Here is a 26421-nt window from a genome sequence, read left to right as displayed (position 1 = left end):
GTCTAAGATTACCTATGTACTCACAGAATCCATAATGGCCCAGGGGATGGTTATCTGTTATTTAGGTCAACTTTGTGGCTAAATCATATTGTCATAGGCTTAAACTGTTGGGTTTAAATATTCTGTGCCTGAATGACACTATCCAGAAGACGTCTCAGAATTCCCAGTTTCATTCTCACACCTACACTGGTTTGGGATTTGTTTTTACACTAGAGACCCCTGGTATATAGATATCATCTATCTGTACTTTCTCTTTAAGATAATAAAGATAGAGCAGAATCAGAAGAAAAATGTATCCACTTTGTTTGATGAAATGTTCTCAAAGCTCGGATTACCTGCAGAAAAATATTTCACATCAGAAAATTAAATTCTAATAAAAATAACTTTTCAGAACTGTATTCTAGACATTTATCAATCAAGTGAGAAGAGCTTTTCAAAATTAAACCTGATACACAAACTTCAAGAGGATATTTCCTTACTTTATTTTCTGATTTCTGGAGTAGGAAGAATTTTTCTGATCTCTAGCACCACCTTATGTCCACATGGTTTAAAAGGAGTCGGGGCTTCGACTCTAAGCATCAGGATTCAATAGTTTAGCAATTTTACACAGTGAACATTGAATTAATTCTTGAACGACCAATTTGTTCCAAGTAATAGATCAAAATAGTCTAATTACCAAAAAAGTTCTAATTGGTGATTGGCTCCACCTCCAGGCAATATAATCTATTGCTTAACAGAAAATTACAGTACTTAGAAATAAATGAATAAATACTTGTCAAAGTTTTTCTGTTTATTAGTGAGAAAGATGCATCGCCTAGTAAATGATTGGACCACAGCATGTTCTGTGAGAGTGTTCGGTGTATAACAAACTTAACATTTTACAATCAAAGTTAGGTTTCTTGCATGCTGGAGAAATAGGGACTCTCCTTTAGTCAAAATTTCTAATTAACTGAGAGTTGGCCCATACTGGTTTATCCCTTATCACTCCTAAAATCTGTGAAAATTATACATAAACTCAGCAAACCCTGAAGAACAATGGTGACCTGCATCAGTAGAAGAAATAAGAGTTGAAGCCCTTACTTTTGCCCTTGTTCACAACCTGGGGCCAGTGTACGTAGATGTGCAGAGCTTAAATGGGTGTGTGGGCTGCAACGGCTTGTGCTCCAGGTTCTGTCTCCTTTGACCTCCTGTTAACTCCAGACCCAACCTCCAGCATGACCTCAGTGAACTCCGCAGCCAGCATACTTCCTTGGCCTTCCAAGCTAATTTATCTTCTCCTAGACCTGATCCTTTTTTGCTGTTTGTTTTTTAATATGAAAACCAAGTGTTACTGTTTTTACTTCTTGTTCCTGGAAATTTTCTTTTAGCAAAAATTATAGTTCTGGTTTCAGAAGTTTGGGGACTCTTCCAGGCTAAAAATAAGATACTAATATATGCTTCCCCTGAAACTGGTCCCACCCTCTATGTTCTGGAATGTTGTCGATCTTCTCGGTCCACCTGATTCTTTCTATTTCTGTTTTTCTCTTTTGTCATATATACTCTTGGTAAGTTTCCTCAAACAGTTTTTGGAGCGAAACTTAGGTGTCAAATTAATACAATTGAAGTTGACTTGCTTGGCCAGTTTGTGGTTTACATGAAATATGGTTTGGGGTCTTAACGATGTCACAGCCTTGTAGTTTTGCCAACACTGTGTTGAATACTGTCAAGTTTGTAGAATTATAGCAGAAAATGTTAAAAAGTTAAAAAGGCTTCTAGGCTTGTTTGATTAGTGAGTGCATTAGCATACACTAAAACTGAAGTTTCACTCATTAAAAATTCAAACATTAAATTTTAGCTCTCGGGCTTCCCTGGTGGCACAGTGGTTGAGAGTCCGCCTGCCGATGCAGGGGACGCGGGTTTGTGCCCCGGTCCGGGAAGATCCCACATGCCGCGGAGCGGCTGGGCCCGTGAGCCATGGCCGCTGAGCCTGCGCGTCCGGAGCCTGTGCTCCGCAACGGGAGAGGCCACGACAGTGAGAGGCCCGCGTACCGCAAAAAAAAAAAAAATTTAGCTCTCGTGTGCCTACCTTTATAACTAGAAGTTCCAAATAAAAACTAGCCTAATCATATGTGAACTTAATCAAGAAACAAAATGACATGATACCCAGCTCTGCTAAATTATTTTGTTATGTTTACCATTTTTAATTTTTAAGAATTTTTTGACATTTCCTCTTTCATTTTTTTTTTAACTTTTATTGACGTATAGTTGATTTACAATGTTGTGTTCATTTCAGGTGTACAGCACAGTGATTCAGTTATACATATACGTATAAATATGTGTATTCTTTTTCGACATTCTCTTCCATTATAGGTTATCACAAGATATTGTGGTAAAATACACACAACATAAAACGTACTGGCTTGACCCTTTAGTGTACGTTCAGAGGCCTTACATCCGCCCGCATCTTTGCAGGGCTGTCACCGTCAGCCATCCGCAGAACTCTTTTCATCTTGCAAAACTGAAACTACATTTCCTTACGTTTTCCTTTTAATAATCATTTTCACAGGTGCCTGCAAAACAATAAGATTAGATCCGTATCCGTCTATGCTTTCCGAGGACTCCACAGTCTTACTAAACTGTGAGTACCAGCGCCCATTAGTCTGCCCTTCCGTGGTGGCCTGCCAGCCCGACCCATCCCACCCACCACGGCCCTCCCGCCCATGACAGTGCCCACGGGACATGCAGGCAGTGGACGGTGCAGCACAGCACTGGGGCCAAGGGCATGGGACCCTGAGTCACACAGGCTGCAGTCCCAGTCCTACCTCACCACTCGCTGGGTGTGTGAACTTGAGAACTTAATTTCCTTTCTAAGCATCAGCTCCCTCTACCGTACAATGCAAACTACAACAGTACCTACCTCAGGATTGTTGTAAGGAACGAATGAGAAAATCCGTGGGAAGAGTTGGGCGCACTGTGCCGGGCACGTAGTAGGAACTCAATATACATAAGCCGTGGTGACGGGAATGAGGATTGAATGAACTTTATCAACATGAGAAAGCCTGGCGATGATTAAAATTTATGAAGGAAAAAACCCAAAGACTTCTCCAGTTACTCTTTTCCCACTAATTCTGCTTTTACAAATACATAAAGCACGATACGTTTAAAAGAACAAAGCTTTTTTTTAAATTATGGTAAAACATATATAACAAATTTGCCATTTTAATCCTTTTTAAGGGTCTCGTTCAGTGGCGTTCAGTACATTCACACTGTTGTACAGCTGTCCATCTCCAGAACTGTTCACCTTCCCAACTAAGACTCCACGCCCACTAAACACTAACTCCCCACGGCCCCTCCCAGGCCCCGGCACCCACCGTGGTACTTTCTGTCTCTATGAATCTGACTACTCTAGGGGACCTCACGGAAGTGGAATCAGGTAATATTTTCCCTTTAGTGTCAGGCCTTTTTCATCACGTCTTAAACTTAGCATAATGCCTTCAAGTTTCAGGCATGTTGTAACATATATTAGAATTTCCTCCCTGTTTAAGACTGAATAATAAATAGTCCACTGTGTGTATATATATATAAAATACCACATTTTCTATATTCATTCCTGATGGATGGACATTTAGGTCGTTTCCACCTTTCAGCTATTGTGAATAATGCTGCTATGAACGTTGGTGTACAAATATTTGAGTCTTTGCATTCCATTCTTTTGGGTATACGCCCAGAAGTGGAATTGCTGGGTCATACGGCAGGTCTACGTTTTGATTTTCTGAGGACCCACCATACTGTTTTCCACAGCATCTGCACCATTTTACCTTCTGGGATTTTGTTGTTGTTTTGTGTTGTGTTGTTTTTAATATGGGTGTGAAGTAGCATCTCATTGTGGTTAAGAGCTAAGCTTTTTAAAACAGTCTTTCTCAAAGTTCCATTCCATTTCAGCTGCATTTTACCAGGCAGCTGAAACTTACCACCTAGAAGTTACTGAATGGAAATATAACCAAAAAATCACATTAATAAACAACTCCCTGTATTTTATTTCTGGCCCCTTGCCTTCTATCCTACCCCACTTTTTACTCCTTAACCCAAGAAACTCTTTCCGGTCAGATTCCTCACTGGCTGTACCAGAGTTTGGGGTTGAGTCAAGAAGGCCACCTAGGGCTTCCCCGGTGGCGCAGTGGTTGAGAGTCCGCCTGCCGATGCAGGGGACGCGGGTTCGTGCCCCGGTCCGGGAAGATCCCACATGCCGCGGAGTGGCTGGGCCCGTGAGCCATGGCCGCTGAGCCTGCGCGTCCGGAGCCTGTGCTCCGCAACGGGAGAGGCCACAGCAGTGACAGACCCGCGTACCACAAAAGAAAAAAAAAAAAAAATACAGAAGGCCACCTAATCATTTACTAGCAGAGAAGGTCACCGGAGACCCAAAGTCTTAACAGTAACCCCTGTGGCTGTGTCTATCCCTTTCCTGCTCTTCCGTGTGTTAGCAAATTACTCAAAGTCAATACTGGAGTCGTCCTCATCATGCTTCTGCCTACCTTTCTCTACAGCCTCTCACAAATCTGTTCAAAACTTGCTGAACAGCGTCTGCTTGGTTTAATGTTCAATGGGTGTGCAGGAGGCTCTTGAAAGATGGCACAGACTGGAGAGTAAACTTAAGTGTCTTCCATCTGCACCTTGGTTTTTTCCTGGCGCGAGAATATTGTCTGGCTGTTAAAGTGTCACACGGTTCTGGTCTTTCATGGGTAAACATCAGATACAGCTCTTCATTCATCCGTAGACACTCATTACCCCTCACAGTGTGCAAGGTCTTCAGCGAGACACCGTGGGGGGCATAGAAAGAGAAGTCAGCCCTGCTACCTTCTAGCTCCTTATTGCAGTATTGCAGGTAGAACCCTGTGCTTCCACCGGGGAGAGGCACCCACACGCTCTCTGGACGCTTCCAGTCTACGGTGGGGAAACAATGCCAACATACACACAACAACTAGAGAATGGCAAGGGTGTTTACTTAACTAAGACTTAAACCTGTGTTGTTCAGACCACAACTGCTAAGAGGATTCCCTAAAAGGAGTGATTATTTTGGGTCCAGAGCAGTGAAGGATGACTCTGAAAAATGAATAGGACGGGGCAAATCAGACAGCACAGGGCATGGGGGGTGGATCAAGTCCCTTTCTAGAGGATTTCTAGTGGCTCTTAAGGGAACCCGTGAGGTGCTCAGGGCAACTGTTGAAGAGATTCTTAACATCTTCCTGTGCCCAACTGGGGCTCCAGGCTTGCAAGGGAAGGAAGTGGCTCTAATATGAGGCCTTATCCTTTGCTACCCCCAAGAAAAGTCAAATCTGATGGAGAAGGGGAGATTCCTGGAAGGACAGATTTTACAGGATGTCAGCTCTAAGAGCTGTCAGAGTAGCAAAAAGAGAAATCAGTGTGGTCCGTGTATCAGGGGAAGAGGAATTTGAACAAATGCTTGCATAAGAATCATAGGCAATGAGGAAAAAGAACAGGAAAGAAGTTGAAATGGGAGGTTGAACAGAGACCTCATTCTACTAATATGCACCAAGTGTTCCTGACATGCCTGGCTCAAATGTTCAACAGCCCAGTGAATTAGGTACTGGTGTTATTTCCATTTTAGAGTTGGGGAAACTGAGGATTTCTGAAGTTGCTGTTTGTTTCAGGTCACACTATTAACAAGTAGCGAAGCCAGGAACCAAACTGTCTGACAGCAGATTCAGAGCAGTGAGTTGCTGCATTAGAGAAACTGAGACAAAAATAAAGACGCAAGACAATTTCTCTGCCATTTTAAGACAAAATGGAAGGAAAGGAATATTGCACACATTTGAGTCCAGTGCTTTTGCTACCATTGGCAACTTTAGGTATTTTGAGAGTCTCACCTCCACTTTACCAAACCAAAGGACAAAGTTAAGTGGAATTAGAGTTTTCCAAATATTTCCCTTGCTTTACCAGCTTCTGTTGGGCTGTGTGTGGTTGTGTGTGTGTCCAAAAGTTTTCTTCAGAAAAAAAAAGAGAAAAGGCCACATAAAGACTCTAAGGCCGGGGCTTTCCTGGTGGTGCAGTAGTTAAGAATCTGCCAGCCAATTCAGGAGACACGGGTTCGAGCCCTGCTCCAGGAAGATCCCACGTGCCGCAGAGCAACCAAGCACGTGTGCCACAACTACTGAGCCCACATGCCACAACTACTGAGCCCATCAGCCACAACTACTGAAGCCCGCATACCTAGAGCCCATGCTCCTCAACAAGAGAAGCCACCGCAATGAGAAGCCCGCGCACCGCAATGAAGAGTAGCCCCCGCTCACTGCAACTAGAGAAAGCCTGCACGCAGCAACGAAGACCCAACGCAGCCAAAAATAAATAAATTTTTTTTTAAAAAAAATAAGGCCTCTATAAAAGAAGAGAGGTGATTTTGAAAGTTGTTAAAAGCTGGTGTTTGCTTTTGGAAGAAAACAAAGAAATAAACACGTAAGAGATCAGCACAACAGAAGGAAGAGTTGGTTCACTCTGCATAAGAGTGAGAAGTAAAGTCGGGTCAAAGTACAATGGGTCTGACTCTCCAGCAAGGCATTCAGTGTCTTTTCTCCAGAGCAGGTCCATACCTGCCTCCAGGGGCATCTCCTGCATCCCCTCACAGCCTCTTTACCATGACCCCTCCCCTTGTCACCGTCACACCTCTCACCTTTGCATAAGCCATTTCCTCTGCCTGGAATCACTCCCACCCGTGCTTTGCTTTGTGAATGACACACCTCACCCAAGGCTCAGTTGAGAAGAGCCTTTGTTTTTCTTTTCTTTTTTTGTAATTAATTTTCATTGGAGTATAGTTGCTTTACAATGTTGTCTTAGTTTCTGCTGTACAGCAAAGTGAATCAGCTGTACATATACATATAGCCCCTCTCTTTTGGATTTCCTTCCCATTTAGGTCACCACAGAGCACTGAGTAGAGTTCCCTGTGCTCTACAGTAGGTTCTCATTAGTTATCTATTTTATACACAGTATAATGTATATATATCAATCCCAGTCTCCCAGTTCATCCCACGCCCTCCTTTCCCCCTTGGTGTCCATACGTTTATTCTCTACGTCCATGTCTCTATTTATGCTTTGCAAATAAGATAAGATGTGGCACATATATACAATGGAATATTACTCAGCCATAAAAAGGAACAAAACTGAGTTGTCTGTAGTGAGGTGGATGGACCTAGAGACTGTCATACAGAGTGAAGTAAGGCAGAAAGAGAAAAACAAATACCGTATATTAACACATATATGTGGCATCTAGAAAAATGGCACAGATGAACCTATTTGCAGGGCAGGAATAGAGACATCTTTCTTTAACACTCCCTGTCCCCTCTCCCCTCCAAGCTCTGCTTCCCCAGTCCAGCAGAGGCCGGCACCTCCTCCGCTGAAAAGTCAGAGGAACTGCATGTTTTTGTTCTTTTCCCTCTGCTGCTGCAATAACCACCTGCTCACATGCTGTCTTCTACTAGATGCAAAGCCCCTCGGAGAAAGCGATTCCACACCTAGCACAATGCCGCAGCGTAGGGGCTCAAAACGATTTGATGAATTAATGAATAGACAGAGGGAGTGAGGGTTTGGCTGATGGTGGGTTGATTATTGGGAAATGAAAAACTAGACGTGAAAAGGTAAGTGATAGAGAACTTTCAGGGCTCCGAGGGCAGGGAAATGGCCTGATGAGAACAACATATAAGAAAATTTAAGATGGGCAATTATTGTTCTTCCTCTTGTTATAAGATATCAAGAAGGTATCAAATTTACTGTAGTTATTTCTCTTTTTTCAGGTATCTCAGTCATAACAGAATAACCTTCTTGAAGCCGGGTGTTTTTGAAGATCTCCACAGACTAGAGTGGCTGTATGTTTAATTTATGTGGCATTTTATAGTACTAGCCTTTATGTTCGAAAAATATGTAAATGAACCCATTTTTTTCTTCTGGCTGGCAGGATAATTGAAGAGAATCATCTCAGTCGAATTTCCCCACTAACATTTTATGGACTAAATTCTCTTATTCTCCTGTAAGTACTAAAAATTTATGCAAATATTTCAACTGAAGGAAAAGGCATGAATAAAAATTGGGTTTAACAACATGACATTTAGAATTAAAACCCTAAAATGGAATTTTCAACTAAAAACCATCTCCTAGTCATATCCTATGAGGCTGTTTTGTAGTTGTAACAGTTTTATAAGATCTTCCATCTTCTAGAATGTCAGCCCATCAAAACTGAACACAGCCCCACTGCCATGCTTTATTGAAATATTCTTAAGCACACCAGTACTATCCTATATTAATCTTGGTAAAGAAAAATACGTTTGTTTAAAATCACCTCCTTTTCAGTACCCACTACTGAAGGGCACAGGACTTTTCTTCAGTTGCTAATGTTACTGCTTCCTCCATATGATGGCTACCGTTTGTCTAATTTTATTACTAACAAGCACTTAAATATATCAAGACTTACAGAAAATAGTTTGAGTGAGAAGACAACGGACTTAGTAGATGTTCATGACTTCATAAGAATAATGATAAAACCACGTTTTGACTTCAGTTGAGAAAAGAAACAGAGAAATCAGACTCCTTTTTGTTTCTCTTTTTCAGAGCACTGATGAATAACATCCTTACCCGCTTGCCTGACAAGCCTCTTTGTCAGCACATGCCCAGGCTGCACTGGCTGTAAGTTGCTGTATCTCCTCTTTTTAAAAATGTTTATCGAAATATAGTAGTTGACTTACACTGTTGTGTTAGTTTCAGGTGTACAACAAAGTGATTCACTTATACATATACATACATCCACTCTTTTTTAGATTCTTTTCCCATATAGGTCATGACAGAGTATTGAGTAGAGTTCTCTGTGCTATACAGTAAGTCCTTATTAGTTATCTATTTCATATACAGTAGTGTGTATATGTCAATCCCAAACTCTTAATTTATCCCTCCCCCCCTTTCCCCTTTGGTAACCATAGTTTGTTTTCTATGTCTGTGAGTCTCTTTCTGTTTTGTAAATAAGTTCATTGGTATCATTTTTGTAGATTCCACATATAAGTGATATCATATGGTATTTGTTGCTTTCTGGCTTACTTCATTTAGTGTGATGATCTCCAGCTTCATCCATGTTGCTGCAACTGGCGTTATTTCATTCTTTTTATGGCTGAGTAATATCCATTGTACATAGGTACCACATCTTCTTTATCCATTCCTCTGTTGATGGACATTTAGGTTGCTTCCATGTCTTGACTATTGTAAATAGTGCTGCTATGAACATAAGGGGTGCATGTATATTTTCAAATTAGAGTTTTCTCCAGATATATGCCCAGGAGTGGGATTGCTGGATCATAAGGTAGCTCTATTTTTAGTTTTTTAAGGAACCTCCCTACTATTCTCCATAGTGACCGCACCAATTTACATTCCCCCCAACAGTGTAGGAGGGTTCTCTCTATCTCTTCTTACAGAAGACAACTAACTTTTCTGGTTTTGCCTAGTTCATTTCAGATGTCAGGTTTTTTCAAATGGTAGTTGTTAATATTTTTAGCATGATTTTCTTATTAAACATCCCTATTATCTAAACTAACTCCTCTAAACTCTTATCAAAATAAAACATCTCCAAAACACAAGACATACTTTGTAGGCAGGAAGAAGGAAGACAGAAAGGATGTTATGATATCTATGTAACATCACCCCTTCCCCCCTGTCAATCTGTTCACTTGTTCATTTGGTACAGAAAGACTAAGCCACTTTAGTGTCATTGCTAAATTCTGTGTAATAAGACTATGATACTTAGGCTTTATTTTTGAAGTCTCATCACAACAGAATATGTTCCACAGAGTTTTTCACACAGTAGTTTTGTTTGTGGTAATTAGCATCACTCTACCTATGCAGAACTCAATTACCCAGTAAATGTGTCTATTTAAAATACAGGCAAAAATGAAGAAATAAATCCAAAATATTTCTTTAAATGTTCAGTCAATAACCTGCATATACTCTATATAAAATCCCCTCTGTCTTTTATTTGTAGGGAATTCCCAAAAGTTTGTTCAAAACACACTAGTTTGGAACCATCTAGGGGAAGAGAAACCTCCCCCAAATCATTAGTAAGTCCAGAGGGCATCTTGATATAACAGTATAGTACCCTCAGTAATGACGAACTAAGTCATCAAGGAAAGGGCAAATTAAGTGCAATATTCTTTGTGGTGATTAAATTTGGGCTCAAAAGAATTCACTAATGGTAATTACATGATCCAAACTTAGTAATGAAGTAAAGCTGATTAATATTTATATGAGTAAATTAAAAATTCATGCATTGAGACCAGAAGCAAATGTGGGAGATTTTATGCCCATACAATAAAAAATCTTTCCTTTGCTTTTAAAAAGGTAGCCAAACGTATATTTCAGATAAAAATAAAAAATGATTAGGATTTATAACTAAAGATGTGGAATTTTTAAATTTTTGTTACTAAAATTATAATCTTTAAGTTTTAGCTATCCAAAACAACTCACTCCACATGCATCCCTGAGAGTGAATGTTGTCCCAATTTTAATGCTGGTAATAATTTTTGCTTTATAAGTATTCATTTTTTAAAATTAATTACAATATCTTTACCTTGTGCGTGAACCGTCAGCAAAGTACAAACTAGAAAATCTGTTGGATGTGTCGGCAAACATTTGTTTAACTATGGTTAAGTAGAAAAATAGAAATAAAACAAAAAGAGATATGACAGCCCAGGAGAATATATTTGCAAGATATACAACAGACAACAGATTAAAACTTTTAATATAGTTCTTTCAAAGCAATAAAAAAAACTATAAACACCACACTAAAAGACGTGATATTCAAAAAGGAAGGAATATAACTAATAAATAAGCATATGAACAGATGGGGCAATAGCCAAAGATGAGCTAAAGAGCAAGAGGGTAAAGTAAACTTTTATCCAGGGATGAGACAAAGCAAGTTTATATATAGGCAGAAGAAGCTAATGTAAAGGATTTGTAAACGTGGAAAACAGTAAGGATGCATTATGGAGCAAGGTCCTGGAAGCTGTGGAAAGGATGGACAAATAAGATGGGATACACACACAGGTGCAATAAAGATGAATGCACCTGCCCTGCTTCAATCGACACGGCACAATTTCAAGATCATAATATGAAGTATAAAGAAAAAGTCACGGAAGGATACATATTATATATGACAATTCCATTCCAACAATGCTGTGCTGAAGCTGTAGACAGCCTCAAGACAATATTGCTCCCACTCTACCAATGAGGAAGAACTTTACAATCTACACAGTCTTAATTTTCTCCAGCCTGTCAGTCATAAGGCAAGCAGGGAAACAATTCTAAGGAGTGACCAAGAGAGACGGGACATATACAGTATTTCACCTTTGGCAGAGCACAAGGTGAAGCGTTGACCCTCATAGAGCAGGTACAAAGAAAACTGCTAAAATGTTAATAAACCTGTAAAGGTTAAGTGTGGGCTAGTGTAACCCTTTGGAATACTGGGAACCCCACACTCAAGGGAGTCAGCTATTCCTAACCGGCTCTTTTTCTCTGGCCTCCACCAGCTCATGGAAAAAGCTGGGAGTAATTAAGGAAACCAGACAGAGTCTTCTTTGGTGGCATGCAGGCACAAACCCCACCTTCTCCCCTAGACTCTTCCCTCTTAGGAAGGAAAAGCTTTACACCATGGGGAGACGGACAGAAAATCTTCCTGCAGCCAGGGACTGTGCATAGATCCACTGCTTCCAAAGGAGCGGTAGCAGCCAAAGCTCTCTACTCCAGCAATAGGGGCAAATAAACCTCTCCAGCCCAGGATCCTGCACTGTTGCCAAGTGGGTTGGGGCTTCTAGGGCATGTGGGACAACCATGCTGAGAAAGCCCCATCCCAGAAAGAGCAAGAGAAACAATCCTTTTCAAATTATAAAGCAATCAACAGAACTAGGCCCAGAGATAACTCGGATGTTACAACTACGAAACAAGGGAATTAAAATACTTATGATTAATCAGTTAAATGATTAATCATAAGTATTTGGGAAATACAAATGGGAAAGGTGGGCAAAACATGCACACATGGAAAATGTCTGCAAAGAGATGGAAGCTTTAAAGAGAATCAGAGAATTACTTCAACAGGCTGAACACAGCTAACAAAAGAATCAATGACCTTGAAGATAGGTCAATAGAAAGCTTTCATTTGAATCAAAATGAGAACGGAGCATAAAACAAAGATAGAACAGAGAATCCAAAAGTTACAGGATAATATAAAAGTGTCTCAAAATGCGTTAAAGTGGTCACAGCAAAAGAAGAGAAGGACAACAGGACAGAAGATGTTACCAAAAATCTTGAGTCTGCTCACCAGACGCACAGCAAAGCCAATCTACTGGCACCAGATTGTGGTGAAGAAAAGTACAGCATTTATTGCAGGTGCCGAGCAAGGAGAATGGGCAGCTCATGCTCAAAAGACCCAAATTCCCTGATGGTTTTCAGGGAAGGGTTTTTAAAGGCAGGGTGAGGGAGGGGACTGCAGGGTGTGTGATCAGCTCGTGCACAACTCTCTGATTGGTTGGTGGTGAGGTAACAGGGTGAGGTTACGGGAATCTCAATCATCAACCTTCTGGTTCCAACCAGCCTGGGGTCTACGTGCTGGTGATCAGCATGCCGTTAACTTCCTCCACCTGGTGAGGGTTTTAGTGTCTGCAAAACAACTCAAGGATATGGCTCAGGGTATTATCTATTGCCCTTGAGGAGGAACTAAAGGATCTTGAATTTGTTTTATGGCTAAACTATTAGTATTTTGTCTTGCTTGACTATTTTCCTTTGTTTCACCATTTTATCACTTCTCTGATTAAATCTGCTCTTTGGAACTCAGGGAAGGCCTAAGAGGCTAAAGCTTTTCTACAAACAAGAGGTGGGGGACATAGGGTCCTGCTCATTTTTCAAAGAAATATCTGAAGAGATAATGACCAAGAATTTTCTAAAATGATGTAATACAAAAAACCAAAAAAAAAATCTAAGAACCTCAGAAAAGAAAACAAGCAGAAGTAGAAAAGAAAAAAAAAAAAAACTGGACAAATCATAGTCAAACTGCTGAAAACCAAAGATAAAGAAAAGCAAAGAAAAAAGCTTGAGACAACCAGAGAAAACAGAGATATTCAAGCTGTAAAATGAAGATAAGAAATGCAGCACTAATTTTTTTTAAAAGATCGAGGGGCTGTGTTAACACTGGAAAAAAATAGCCTTCTGAACAAAGACTATCACCAGGGATAAAGAGAAATATCACAGAATGATACAGGGCTCAATATGGCAAGAGCCACAATAATCTTAACTGAGGAAGCAGTTTCAAAGGAATAAAGTGAAACCATAAAACTATAAAGAAAAATAGCCTGGCGTCAAGAGATGTCATTTAAAACTAAGAAATCTACCAATATGTGGCTATTTGACATTCCTAAGGTGAATATTAATAAATAGCATATAATTGATCAAAATCCTATGGTGAGAGAGAGGAAAGAAAAGGCAGAAAGAAAATACATACTAATTCCATCATTTCTTATAATAGGAAATTGATAAGTGTTATTGTTATTCTCTAGGAAAGAGAAGATACGGTGTATTGGGTAAAGTTGTAGTTATAAAGGTTACCAATAGAATATACAAGCCTTTTTCAATGTTAGAATAAATAAAATTTTTAAGCCATTTGTTGAAAGATTTTTTAACCTATAAAACCATATAATAATATTTTTAAATAGCAGACTAAGGTAAGATACATTAGTCAGATCAATAAACATAAGTGGGCTAAAATTACCTACTAAAAAGAGAAACAGATTTTCAAGTTGGATCACAGAGCAAAATCTAACTCAGTACTATGTACAAAAAAGTCCAGCTGTAACTAAGTGATTAAGAAAGATTAAAAATAAAAGACTGCTCAAAAGTATGCCATGTAAATGCAAACCAAAGAAAGTAGGCATCATTTTTTATCTAAGTAGGTAGAAGTTTGGTCAATTTGCATTAAGCAGTACAAAGAAGGACATTTAAATGCTATAGTGTGCAATTTCCAATACAAGATATTATATTAGGAGTATATATATGCACCAAATAGATTCATATAACAACCAAAACAAAAGAAAAATAGACATACATAAGCGGTAAGAAATAATAATCCACCTCTTTCAGTCCATGAAAGATCAAGGAAAACCAAAAAAAGGATATGGAGAACTAAATAACATAGTTAACGAGTTAACTCTAACTGGTACATATCAAAGTGCAAAGTCCCTTCTCGATAACAGAACAGATTTATTTGGGGCGGCAAAGTGCCCAGCTAAAATACTACATTCCCAGACTTCCCCACGTCTAGACAGAGCCACGTGGCTGAGCCCTAATTAATGAGGAGGAAGACGTATAGTGTGGAACTTCTGGGCAACCTCCTTAAAGAGAAACAGGAAGAACCTCCCTTTCTTTCCTTATCCAGAAAAGATGGATATGATGGCTCAAGCTTTAGCAACATCTTGGAACACAAAGACAAGGACCTGTGGACAGTGAATATGAAAGACCTTAGGTTTCTAACAACTTAGTAAAATTACCATACTAGCCTTGGACTACCTAACCCTAGATTTTTTTTTTTAAATCCTTGTGTAGTTATGCTGTTATAGTTGGGTCTCTGTTCTATGTACCTGTGCTTAATCTTAATAGATATAAACTGAAAGTGAAGAACGCCCAAAACACATTCACTAGAATTGACCATGTATTTTAGGACATACACGTTCACAAACAAAACTCAGAAAACGCGGGATTAGCCTAAAGCAGAAGGAGGGTCATCGCATCCTGGGTGTAGGAGACCAGGTGCACATACAGGTAAATCACAGATGTTGGGCAGAAAGGCGAAGGCTTTCCCCTCCTTCATCACCTCAATTTGCTCTGTGAGATAGGAGCCAGAAAAGTACGGGAGGAAGTAGAGGGAGAGGAGATTTGCGTGTTTACAAAAAGCCCCTAGGGGATGAGAGAGAGAATTGAGAGGGCAAGATTCTTGGTGTTTTTATTTTCTGTTATTGTTCTTCAGATCCAAGAACGAAATTTTCATTTTCAGCCAGTTCTGCCATGTATAGAGGGAAACATAAAGTGGTTAGATTCAGAGCATCATTAAGTTGGAAAAGTGATCCAGGCATTAAGTAAGCAAAACACCCCCTCAGGTCCACTAGAACTTGGAGCCCTGGCACAAGGAGCAGATTTGTATGCCATACCCCTGCGTATCAAGAACTAAAACCTCTAATTTTAGGAAGAAAGTCACGGCAAATTCACAAATAAAGATTAAAATAAACTCAACATTGAATTTAACAATTTAATCAAAAGTCCCTAGTTTATGCCTCTCACTGACTTTTACAAATAGTAAATTAATATTAACGTAAATATTTTTGCTACCTTAATAGAAAAAAAAAAAGTTACAGGTGTAACTAACAAGAAACTAACATCAAGCAATGTTGTGAGGCTTAGGAGAATGTCACCCCCTGGTGGTAGATTCCTGGTAACAACAACAAAATAGGAAAAGGAAATAGAACAGTCTGTGTCAATGATAACCTTCGTTATGGAAGGCCAAAGCCTTGGCCAAGCCTAATGATCAAAAGAAGATAGTACAAGTGCTTTATTTCCAGTTTAATAGAATAATAGAAGTTCTTCTTTAGAAGGGTGATCTAGAATCAAGATTTAAGATTTTAACACAACATTCCATATGTACAGAGATCCTGTCTACAAAAACCTTGTCATAGTATATGCCCTTCTTAGATCACTATAGTAAGAAGAAGCTTATTCTCGGGACGCCATGGATTGCGAGCTTAAATTTGAAATGTTCTGTGTCCTTCAACGAGTAAATCTGATTTTGCAGTCTGATGCAACAGAGAAAAACCCTATGCCTGACTTCAAATATCTCTCTCTTCTTTGCTCTTCTCTGTGGTCAATACACCCTTTTAGTCCATTGACTTGATTTCTAGAACGCTTACATGCTGGCCTTCCAGATCTTCCAGACAGACTGATTTGTCCACAGCCATTTTTATTGCAGTGCCACAATAAAACTGACCATCCCAGATACAGCCTCTCCCGCAGAAAAGATAGGCACGTCCATTAATGTCACTCGTGTTTCCCGCATAGATTTTAGCAGCTGTGTCAGACTTCAGCTCATATATTTTAGTGGCGATTGTTCCTGAATGGCTTTACGTGGTATGGTGACTGGTAAGCTAAGTGCTGGGGTAAAACGAGTAGATCTAAGGGCCAGCATCTGCTTCTGAAAGTGTATCCCTGAGCTCGGCTAACTCTGTTCTATGAACTTCCAACATAAACCCTACGACAAGATAAAAGAAGGCAATAGAAGAACGCTTTCATGAAAACCAGGAAGCAGAGACAATTAAACAGCAAGGGAGCTCAAGTCAGGTCTGCAAGCAGCGCCCTGAGTCGGGAGTGGAGAGCCAAGGGCAGCTGTGGGTCTCCCTCTGCACTGGCCTGTGTGGCCGTATAATAAAGTAAGAAAGCGTGTTCTCAGGGGTAAAAGGCTATGGAGAATTTTTTCTGGGAGTGTCTAGGCAAGGGAGGTAGAGGTTAAACACTGCTTTGCGGTAGCATCTTCTGCAGCAATAGTAGAATCTTCTGTGGGCTGTAGCAGATAGAGTCACGCCCCTCAGAGAAATGCCAGTGGTACCTCTGGACGGGTGTTCAATGCGGATCACTACGTGCTTTCTGTTTATATAGCTGGTAGTTACCACAACAAAAGCTTTCCGTGTGCCTTTCTTCATTCTCTTCACATTCCTTAGGATACATATGTACCCATATGAACACCTCATACCTATGCAACTCAAAACATTTTTACTATTAACACAGAAAAAAAGAAACATTATATATAAATATATCATTTCGGCTATTATGTAAGTGGCTACACTGACATTATGTGAGAATCCCTATGAAATCAGCAGTACGTGGGAAAAGGATATTTTACTAGAAAACAAATCATTCTTAACCGACTTTTGTGTGTGATTAAAATTTAGCTTTATCATTTTTTATTTTTATATTTCAGGGACTTTGAAGGCAACCACATCCATAATTTAAGGAATTTGACTTTTATTTCCTGCAGTAATTTAACTGTTTTGTAAGTAACGTTTTGTCCTTTTGAAGTATCGTTTTATCTCTTTACAAATAAAATGAATCATTTATGCGAACAGAATCTAGCATAAACATGCATAGTAATTACAGCAAATGTTCCCTCTCAACTTGAAGTTTTCTGAAAAGGAAGCACTTTGGCAAAATTACTGAAGTTCAAACCAGGCATAACCACAGATTCACAACATACGTGGGTCATCACAATGGTACTGTCTTACGTGAGGCCTGCTTTTCTCAACCTTACAAGTAAGACCCAATTTAAGGGAAAAAACATTTCTCATAAACCACCTAGAATCTGCCCTTGGATCTCAGTTTCAGAAACACCAAATTAAAGTCCTAATCTATAAAAATTATTACTGCAAAGACTGTGGGGGAAATTAGTTATAACTTTTAGAAACTGTAGAATGTCCACACCCCTGAGGATGTAACTGCGGACACCAGGATAAACCTTAGAATGTTATCGAGTATAATTTCTCCTTATACTCCTCTCTGGCTTACTTTAAATTCAGGGTGCCTCTTCCGTAACAGTGAGGGATACTGGGGCTTCCTTCAGTATAAAAGTATAACTGCCTCATTTGCAGTTTATTCCTCCAGAAGAGTATTTTTCAAATTGTGGGTTGAAACTCACAAGCAGGTGATGAAAGCAATGTAGTATGTCCCGAGCCGCATTTTTTAAATGAAAAAGAATAGAATTGAATTGAATAAAAACATCAGAGTACAATTCAGATGATTAAATATATTGTTCCATGAATCTTGGGTTGTGTGGGTGTATATTATGTCCCAATGCAAAATGCATTTTTCTACTGTCGGTTACCATGTGAAAAGTTTGAAAATCATCATATTAAGATATACAGGACCCCTGTGTACGGGCAATGCAATAGCTACCACTGACACAACAAAAATTTTTACCCAGTTATGCCCTCCGCCCCATTCCAGTGGGCTCAAAGCCACTGAAATGTGTGAACTTTTCTGCAGTGCGTTTAGCAGTCTTCAGATGCAGGATTCTATCAGTCATGCAAAACAGTTCATGGTAATTGCCCAAAGGAAACCAAATTGCACTTAAAGGACACAGGCCAAATAAATATCCCAAAAATGTAGCCCTTCTTTTCTATTCTACTTGTATTTTGTTTTTAGAGAACCCTCTGTATGAAGAAATCATTCGTGAGTTTCCTCTTCACAGATGCTTGTGTTTTTCTGGTCCAAGGATGCTGGGAGAAAGTGGTAACGGTATGGAGTGCTGAGAGGAAATAAATACTTAAGGATGGGACGAGGCCAGGTTCCAGGCATGTCCCACAATGCCTCAAGAACTGGAAATCTTTTAAAGGTTTCCTCTGAGTTAGTCCTTTATGCTATCTCATAACACGACGTCAGGGCAGAGACTTACAGTCTTACAGGACTTACAGTCTCATTCAGCATCCCAAACTAGAGATCTTCTGAGTTGGTCCAGCTTGAAGTAGACCTCCTGCAGCATCTCCACCCTAAATCACATCAACTGCCCAATGTGCACCAGTGCTATTGTGTGGGAGGTATTTTGTTCGACAGACACACCATGAAGCCTACAGAGGCGACCCTAAGGCAGCTCCCTGGGCTGACGCTCAGTCTGTGTTCTCAGGAGTCGAGGTTTTCACTCTTCCCCTGTGGAGCTCTTCCCTAAATCACTTAGAAATTTGAACACTACTTTACTTTTATCATCATTGAAAGATCTGGGAAATTTAAGATTAAAGTTATTACAGACTGGGTAATTTATCACGCTACTTCAACCTCTCTTGACGTGTTTCTCCAATAACTCACCTATCAGTTACCTCTGGAAGCTACAACATCCTTTTCTTTTTGCTTTCAGGGTAATGAGGAAAAACAAAATTAATCACCTCAGTGAAAACGCGTTTGCACCGCTCCAGAAACTAGATGAATTGTAAGCTCGATTACACATATATTGATAAGAATTTTCTTTCTACTGTTCCAGTTCATAGTTGTCACATGTATACATTTTTATACATTTAAGAAAGATTTATTTTTCTCTCTTCCTAGCACTATTTCTGCATACCTTGAGCCACAAAGGAATTCTGATAGTTAAAAAAATATGTGTAAAGGAAAACTATAAAATAAATATTTGAGGAAAGTGAGGTAAGGGAAACATAGCTGTGGAGAAAGAATAAAGTCTGGGGAGATCAATAAATAAAATATATCTTGCACCACTCCAACCCACTGCTGGAGAGGGATAGCAAATTTATCTTTAAGTTTCCTGGAGAGTTAGGATTTAAAAACCAGGAGATAAAAAGACACCACTCTGCTGATTCTGAAACCAAAGGATAATCTTGGATCCATAAGGAAACTAGACGCTACCATGGGTAACATCCCAGACTATAATAATGGAAAAGAGAGCTATTTATAACATCCCTTTTTTAAGATCAATGACACAGTTCCAAAGGACATTAAGACAACTCTCTGATAAATCAAAGCCTTGTGGTCCAAGCACATAGGAGCTGATTGTCCAAATAAAATATACACAGGACAACAAATGAAGTACATGTCCTTCAGACAATTTTTTATTTTTTACCATTAATTTCTTCAACTGGGTTTTTGCTAAAGTTTAGGCTAGCCACCAGTTTGATTTTGTGAGTTCTAGAAAGAATCTGGAGTATGGACAGAAGGTATATGTTTGACAATTAACTGGGCAGAACTTTGATTCATTAAAACTTGTCCATAAAAATTAAAGAGTGTAACTAAACTGTTTCTCGGGACACCTTACCTGCAAACTAAGACAGGTGGAGGGAATACACATGCCACAGACAGAAACGTTCCTCGGGAACCAATGAAGCATTGTGCTCCAAAACATCAATAAACAAGCCACTGAAACCCCGTTTTTCCATGACCATTAGCTTGAAACCTTTTTCAGTAGACAGTACCAATCATTCACAAAACGCACAAGAAAATCTCAATAGAGATCAGAACCAAGCACCTGCTGTAACAGCTCCCAGTGTCTGGCAAGTGAACCATACCACCAACACATAGGAAATTATTTTATTCCCAGTAGTAGGGAGAGGTGCGTGTAGGTGACTCGAAAGGTAGTATCTAGCCATGAAAATACACGCTCGCCGAGGGGTCCATGCTTTTCCTTGTTTTATCCTACTTGCCACCGCGATCTGAATACCAGAAGGTAATTTCTGCCAATCCTGACTTGCATGGTGGCGCTGAGGTGCAGGTTCTAAGTATCAGTAACCAGTAGTGAGCATGGAACACAACAGCTTGGTCCGTAACCAGCGCTAATGCAGGTTCAGAGATAAAGGAAAGAGCAACAAAGGGGCAGAGAGGGGCACCAAGGCCAAGAATTAGTCCTGCCTAAACCCTGCCGCGTCCCATACCCGACGCTGGCTTGAAAAATTGGATTTACAGGGATGAAAATGGCATGTTTTCTAAGAGGTGATGGCTTTAAATGGGTGGGTCTAGACCTCAAATGAGTGACTCTCCCTTTGAGAGAGGGTTTGGACTACACTCTGTGCCTCTCCTGGCTTGATCCCACTGACAGAGTTAATGAGGGCAAATAAATTGGCAATAATCAGGATTGACTTCTCACAGTAGACTTTAGTTCTGATGGCAGAAACTCTTGGCTACAGGCGTGATTTACTGTGTGCTTTTAAAGTCAACTACTCTAGGTGATAATGTGTTTCCTGAACCCATTCAGAAATGGACCTCAAGTCCAGTTAAGTTTAGACCAACTTTCCTAAAACGAAACTGAGAAAACGGTCTTTTTACACATCACTTAGGGTCTAGGCCAAATGGTCCCCATTCCATGATTCATGATAAAAAAACTATATGTCAGAATTTGCTCTAATAGCCAAAACAGGACTCCCACCAGAAACAGCTGAACATGATATTTCAAGACTTAATATCCTCGTGGACTCTTCTAAATCTGTTTTCCACATTGCCTCACTAACATGATCCATCTTTTACTTGGCTTCCCATACAAAGAACTGGAATTGTGCCGCCACTTTTACCTAAATATGAAGCAGGTCGAGTCTGTTAATGGTCTTCTAGGTAGGGATACAAAGAATAGCTAGCCAAAAATTAAGCTAGATGCTGGAGAGCCCAAGTTGAATAGGTACAGGGCTTGCACTGAAAGAGATCATATCCTTCAGAAGAGGAGAACGTATGTACAGAAACAGTGTTAATATGATGTTATAAGTGCTGTATGTGTTATCCATGCGACATACAGGAGAACAAAGAAGAGAACGCCTAAGCTCCCTGGTCACAGAGGAGTGACACGTGAGCAGAATCTTTTTTTTTTTTTAAGTAAAGTTGATTTACAATATCGTGTTAGTTTCAGGTGTACGGCAAAGTGATTCAGTTATGCATACCCATTCTTTTTTCAGATTCTTTTCCATTACAGGGTATTACAGGATATTGAATATAGTTCCCTGTGCTGTACAGTAAATCCCTGTTGTTTATCTGAGCAGAATCTTGAAGGATGAATAGGGAGTTCACCAGAAGGACAAGAATCAAAGCTTATTCCAGGCAGAAGGAAGCACCCGTGCAAAAACCCAGAGGTTGAAATACTGAGATACCTTCAGGCCCTGGTGAAAGTCATTTTGACTGAGTAGAAAGCGGTAGGAAACTGAGCTGGAAAGCTAGACAGTGGCAAGATATTTAAAGGCTTTTTTATATCACACTAAGAAGTTTTGATTTTATCTTCTATGCAACAATGAGCTATTGAAGGATTTTAAGGGGTGAAATTTTATAAACATTCCTTTTGTTGTCAAATCAGACCATCTATCTTCACAGACAATTCACCCATGAAAACATAAATAACAAAAACAGCCTCAAGGTTCAGTTTACAGTATAAAAATAAAACATTTACAGCAAAGTCATTTATAGTATTGATTACATTAGCTACTTTTTAGTTTTAAAAACTCAGTCTAAATCTATCTTGTCCTTCCAAGTTGAATAACCTAACTTTTGATTTATAAGCACTGCAATAGCAAATAGATCTATTCCCATGCTTCTCCCTGTAGCAACTAATAGGATTTGGAGATGGACAGGGAAAGTGGTTAGGCTTTCTCTTAGTATCTCTTGATGACATTGAAGAACTCAAGCCTATTGAAAGATTGTCTTGTTTAGAAGAATCTGAGGCCTTTCTCATGAGAGTTGCCGCTGTCAAAGCTACCGGAAGAGCTGCTACTGTCCGAAATCTTCTCACAAATAAGCTACAAGTTCATACCACTTTAGGCAGCCCAACCTCTATACATACACGAAGTAACTTACAAAATATCCTGCCCCAGGTGTGTATGAGATCCGGTGTATATCAGCTGTGGAAGAAACTGGAAACTGAAATAATCCACTTCCAGTTGAAAATTATAATACACCCAAGCAAAGGAAAAAATTAAGTTTCCAAAGCATATTTCTACTTTAGCAAAGGAAGGAAGGGAGGGAGGGAGGGAGGAAGGGGAGGAAGAAGAGAAAGGAAGAAGGGCACAACACATATATTAATTGAATTAGAAAATTGTATCTATTAGAACTAGATCAAATACCACCAAGTACTGTCTCTGAGTGAGCAATAAAATGGGATAAAGTATTTTTATCTTTTACCATCTCACTCCCTTTTTAAAGTTTTGACTTCTATTAATTAATATAACTCACTAATGGCATTGTTTGAAAGTAGTCTAATGTTTTTTTAATAAATTACAGAACTATGAGTAAAGTCTTAAGGAAATAATATGACATTTGCAATTGTTTCCCTAGGGATTTAGGAAGTAATAAGATTGAAAATCTTTCATCACTTGTCTTTAAGGATCTGAAGGAGCTCTCACAGTTGTAAGACTGATACGAATTTTGTATCTTTATTTTTTAACTTATTTTACTTCTAAAAATTGTGATTAAAATATACATAAGTATGTATATTTACCATTTTAACCATGTGTAAGTGTACAACTGTGGCATTAACTTCATTCACATTGTTGTGCAAACATCACCACCATCCATCTCTAGAACTTTTCCATCTTTCCAAACTGAAACTCCGTACATATTAAACACTAACTCCCCATCAACCCCTGCCCCTCCAGCATCCATCACTCTGCTCTGGCTCTATGAATTTGGCATCTCTAAGTACCTCATAAATCAGTGGAATCATACATATTTGTCCCTTTATGACTGGCTTATTCCACTTAGCATAATGTCCTCAAGGTGCATCCACAGGTTGTAGCATGTGTCAGAAGTTCTGAATATTATCATTCTGAATAATAATCCGCTGTATGTAAGTACCACACGGCGTTTATCCATTCATCCCTTGGTGGACACTTGGGTGGCTTCCACCTTTTAGCTGCTATGAGTAGTGCTGCTATGAATGTGGGTGTACAAATATCTGTTCAAGAACTTGCTTTCTATTCTTTGGGCATATAACCCCAGAAGTAGAATTACTGGATCATACAGCCACTCTATTTTTAATTTTTAAAGGAAACACCATACTCTTTTGCATAGTGGCTACACTATTTTATATTCCCACTATCAGTGCACAAGGATTCTGCTTTCTCCACCTCTTTAACAACACTTGTTATTTTATATTTTTTGATAATCGCCAATCTAATGGAGGTGAAATGGTGTTTCACTGTGGATTTGATTTGCTTTTCTCTAATGATTAATGATGTTGAGCATCTTTTCATGTGCTTATTGGCCATTCATGTAACTTCTTTAGAGAATACCTATTCAGGTCTTTTGCTCACTTTTAAACTGGGTTGTTTGGGGTTTTGTTGTTAAGTTGTAGGAGTGTATATATTTTAGATATTAAATCATTTTCAGATATATGACTTACAAATGTATGCTCCCATTTTGTAGGTTGCCTTTTTACTCTGTTGACAGTGTTTTCTGATGCACAAAAGTTTTTGATTTAGATGTAGTCCAACTCTTGGTTTTTTTTCTCTTTTGTTACCTATGTTTTTGGTATCATATACAAGAAGTCATTGCTTAATCCAATGTCATGAAGCTTTTCTCTTATGACTTCTTCTAAGAGTTTTAAAGTTTTAGCTTTTCTATTTAGGCCTTTAACCCATTTTGAGTTAATTCTGTACATGGTGGAAGCTAAGGGTCTAAGCTCTTTTTTTTTTTTTCATGTGGATATCTATCTGGTTTTCACAGCACTATTTGTTGAAAAGATGTCCTTTCCCCATTGAACAATCTTGGCACATTTTAAAAATTATTTGACTATATATACAAAGACTTGTTCCTGGGCTCTCCATTCTATTCCATTGTTCTATACAACTATCTTTTAGCCAGCACCACACTGGTTTGACTACTGTAGCTTTGTAGTAAGTTTTGAATCAGGAAGTGGGACCTCCAACTTTGTTCTTCTTTTTCAAGGTTGTTTTAGATATTCAGGTTCCCTTGAGATTCCACACGAATTTTAGGATGGATTTTTCTATTTATGCCAAAAAAAAATCATTGGGATTTTGACAGAGATGACACTGAATCTGCAGATTGCTTTGGGTAGTATTAACATCTTAACAATATTGTCTTCCAGTTCCAAAACACAGAATGTCTTCTTTAACTGATGTCTTCTTTAATTTCTTTCAGCAACATTTTGTTTTCAAAGTGCAAGTCTTTCACCTTTATTCAGTTTATTCCTAAGTACTTTGTTCTTTTGATGTTATTGTAAATGGAATCATTTTCTTAATTTTCTTTATGGATTGCTCATGGTTAGTGTATAGAAATGCATTCGATTATTGATTATTGTCTGATTATTATGTGTTGGTTTCACATATGGCAATTTTGTTGAATTTTTTATTATAATAGTTCTGACAGTTTTTGTGTGTATGCGTGTGCGAAATCGTTACGGTTTTATACACATAAAATCATGTCATCTGTGAACAGAGATAATTTTACTTCTCCCTTCGCAATTTGGATGCCTTTTATTTCTTGCCTAATTGCTCTGGCTAGGACTTCCAGTAGTATGTTGAATAGAAATGGCAAAAGTGGGCATCCTTGTCTTCTTGCTGATTTTAGAGGAAAAGCTTTCGGCCTTTCACCATTGGCTATGATGCTCACTGTGGCTTTCCTATATGGCTTTTATTATGTTAAGGTCGTTTCCTTCTGTTCATAGATTGTTGAGTCCCTTTCCCTTCTTTCACACAACACATTTCTTATTGTCATCCTTCCTCTCTTCCCTTCTTTCTGTAGTCACTGCCCCCCCCACCCAACTAATGGTCTAATCTGCAATACGTTTCTTAAAAAGTGAACCTGCCCTGAGAAGGTCCCTTTAATCAACAATTCTTGTTTCGAGGTGTTGTTTTGCAAAGATTCTGAAATTTTCTCCATTTACACTCAGCTACACTGTCACTCTGACCTCTGTTTCTTTGTTTCTAACTATAGAGCCTTTTACTTTTCATTTCATGCCTCACAAATTGCTAACACAATATGCCACTCTTTGACATGATTTATTGAAAAAAGCATTCAATGTGATTTCACTAATTCAAGTTTTGACTAAATGAGATTCTTCTTTCTTTCATTTAAACCACACCTGATGATAGGCAAAACCTAAAGTGGTGTGGCTTCCCTTTGGGTACCCTGCTGCTCCTCTGGTGGGACCGTCTCTGGACCTCCCCACCTTCGCGCTTATGTTCTCTCAGCTCTGTCATTAACGCACGTACTGACAGCCGTGCACTGGCCTAAGAGTTCTGTTTCCATTAATCCATTTGAATGTCCAACTAGCCCTAGGGGTCAATTGACATTGCTGTACTTTTTTTGTTACTGTTTAAAAGTAACCCTAAGTCAAGAGACACACTTTCTCTTTACTCAAATACTTTTTAAGAATTGACCTATTGCTGCTCTTTTTTTAAAACAGGAATCTCTCCTATAACCCAATCCAGAAAATTCAAGCAAACCAATTTGATTACCTTGTCAAACTCAAGTCTCTGTAAGTATACACCTATGGGGATAGTTTTATGACATAATTTTTATTTACATACTAATAGCTAATAAATTCTATAAAATAAGATTGATAGGATCTCAAATGAGAAGCTTTAGTCCCAGGATATTGGTTAAAAGCTTTAGTCCCAGGATATTGGTTAAGATGAGTGCTTGCTGGGCTACAAGCAGATAGCTATTAGTTTAATCTTTCGTATTTATAAGCCACAAATTAGATAATGATTAATCATTTCATATATTTCTGTAATCACCAGAAGCTTATATTGGATTGTTTGCTTGATCCTCTGAAGGCATCTATGCATATTTATTCCTTCATTAGCACTGGGTATCTAAGAATTTATTATAACCATCGTTATCCCAAGATGGAATGTTCTAGATGATATAAGTCATTATTTGCAA

The 26421-nt window shown here is 39.0% G+C and overlaps 1 protein-coding gene across 1 annotated transcript in view; it reads left to right on the top strand.

Annotated features, from left to right (window-relative positions):
• Window positions 1–26421, top strand: part of RXFP1 (relaxin family peptide receptor 1) — a 96917-nt gene that overhangs the window by 58384 nt on the left and 12112 nt on the right. Inside the window, exons 6-13 of the mRNA XM_067737062.1 lie at window positions 2546–2617; window positions 7782–7853; window positions 7943–8014; window positions 8593–8667; window positions 17030–17101; window positions 18953–19024; window positions 22849–22920; window positions 25940–26011. Of these exons, the coding sequence (XP_067593163.1) occupies window positions 2546–2617; window positions 7782–7853; window positions 7943–8014; window positions 8593–8667; window positions 17030–17101; window positions 18953–19024; window positions 22849–22920; window positions 25940–26011 (579 nt within the window). The remainder of the gene's footprint in view (window positions 1–2545; window positions 2618–7781; window positions 7854–7942; window positions 8015–8592; window positions 8668–17029; window positions 17102–18952; window positions 19025–22848; window positions 22921–25939; window positions 26012–26421) is intronic.

This window comes from Pseudorca crassidens, chromosome 4 (assembly GCF_039906515.1).
Source record: "Pseudorca crassidens isolate mPseCra1 chromosome 4, mPseCra1.hap1, whole genome shotgun sequence".
Taxonomy (NCBI): domain Eukaryota; kingdom Metazoa; phylum Chordata; class Mammalia; order Artiodactyla; family Delphinidae; genus Pseudorca; species Pseudorca crassidens.
The sequence above is the reverse complement of the archived record's forward strand: the minus strand, read 5'-3'. Positions and strand labels throughout refer to the sequence as shown.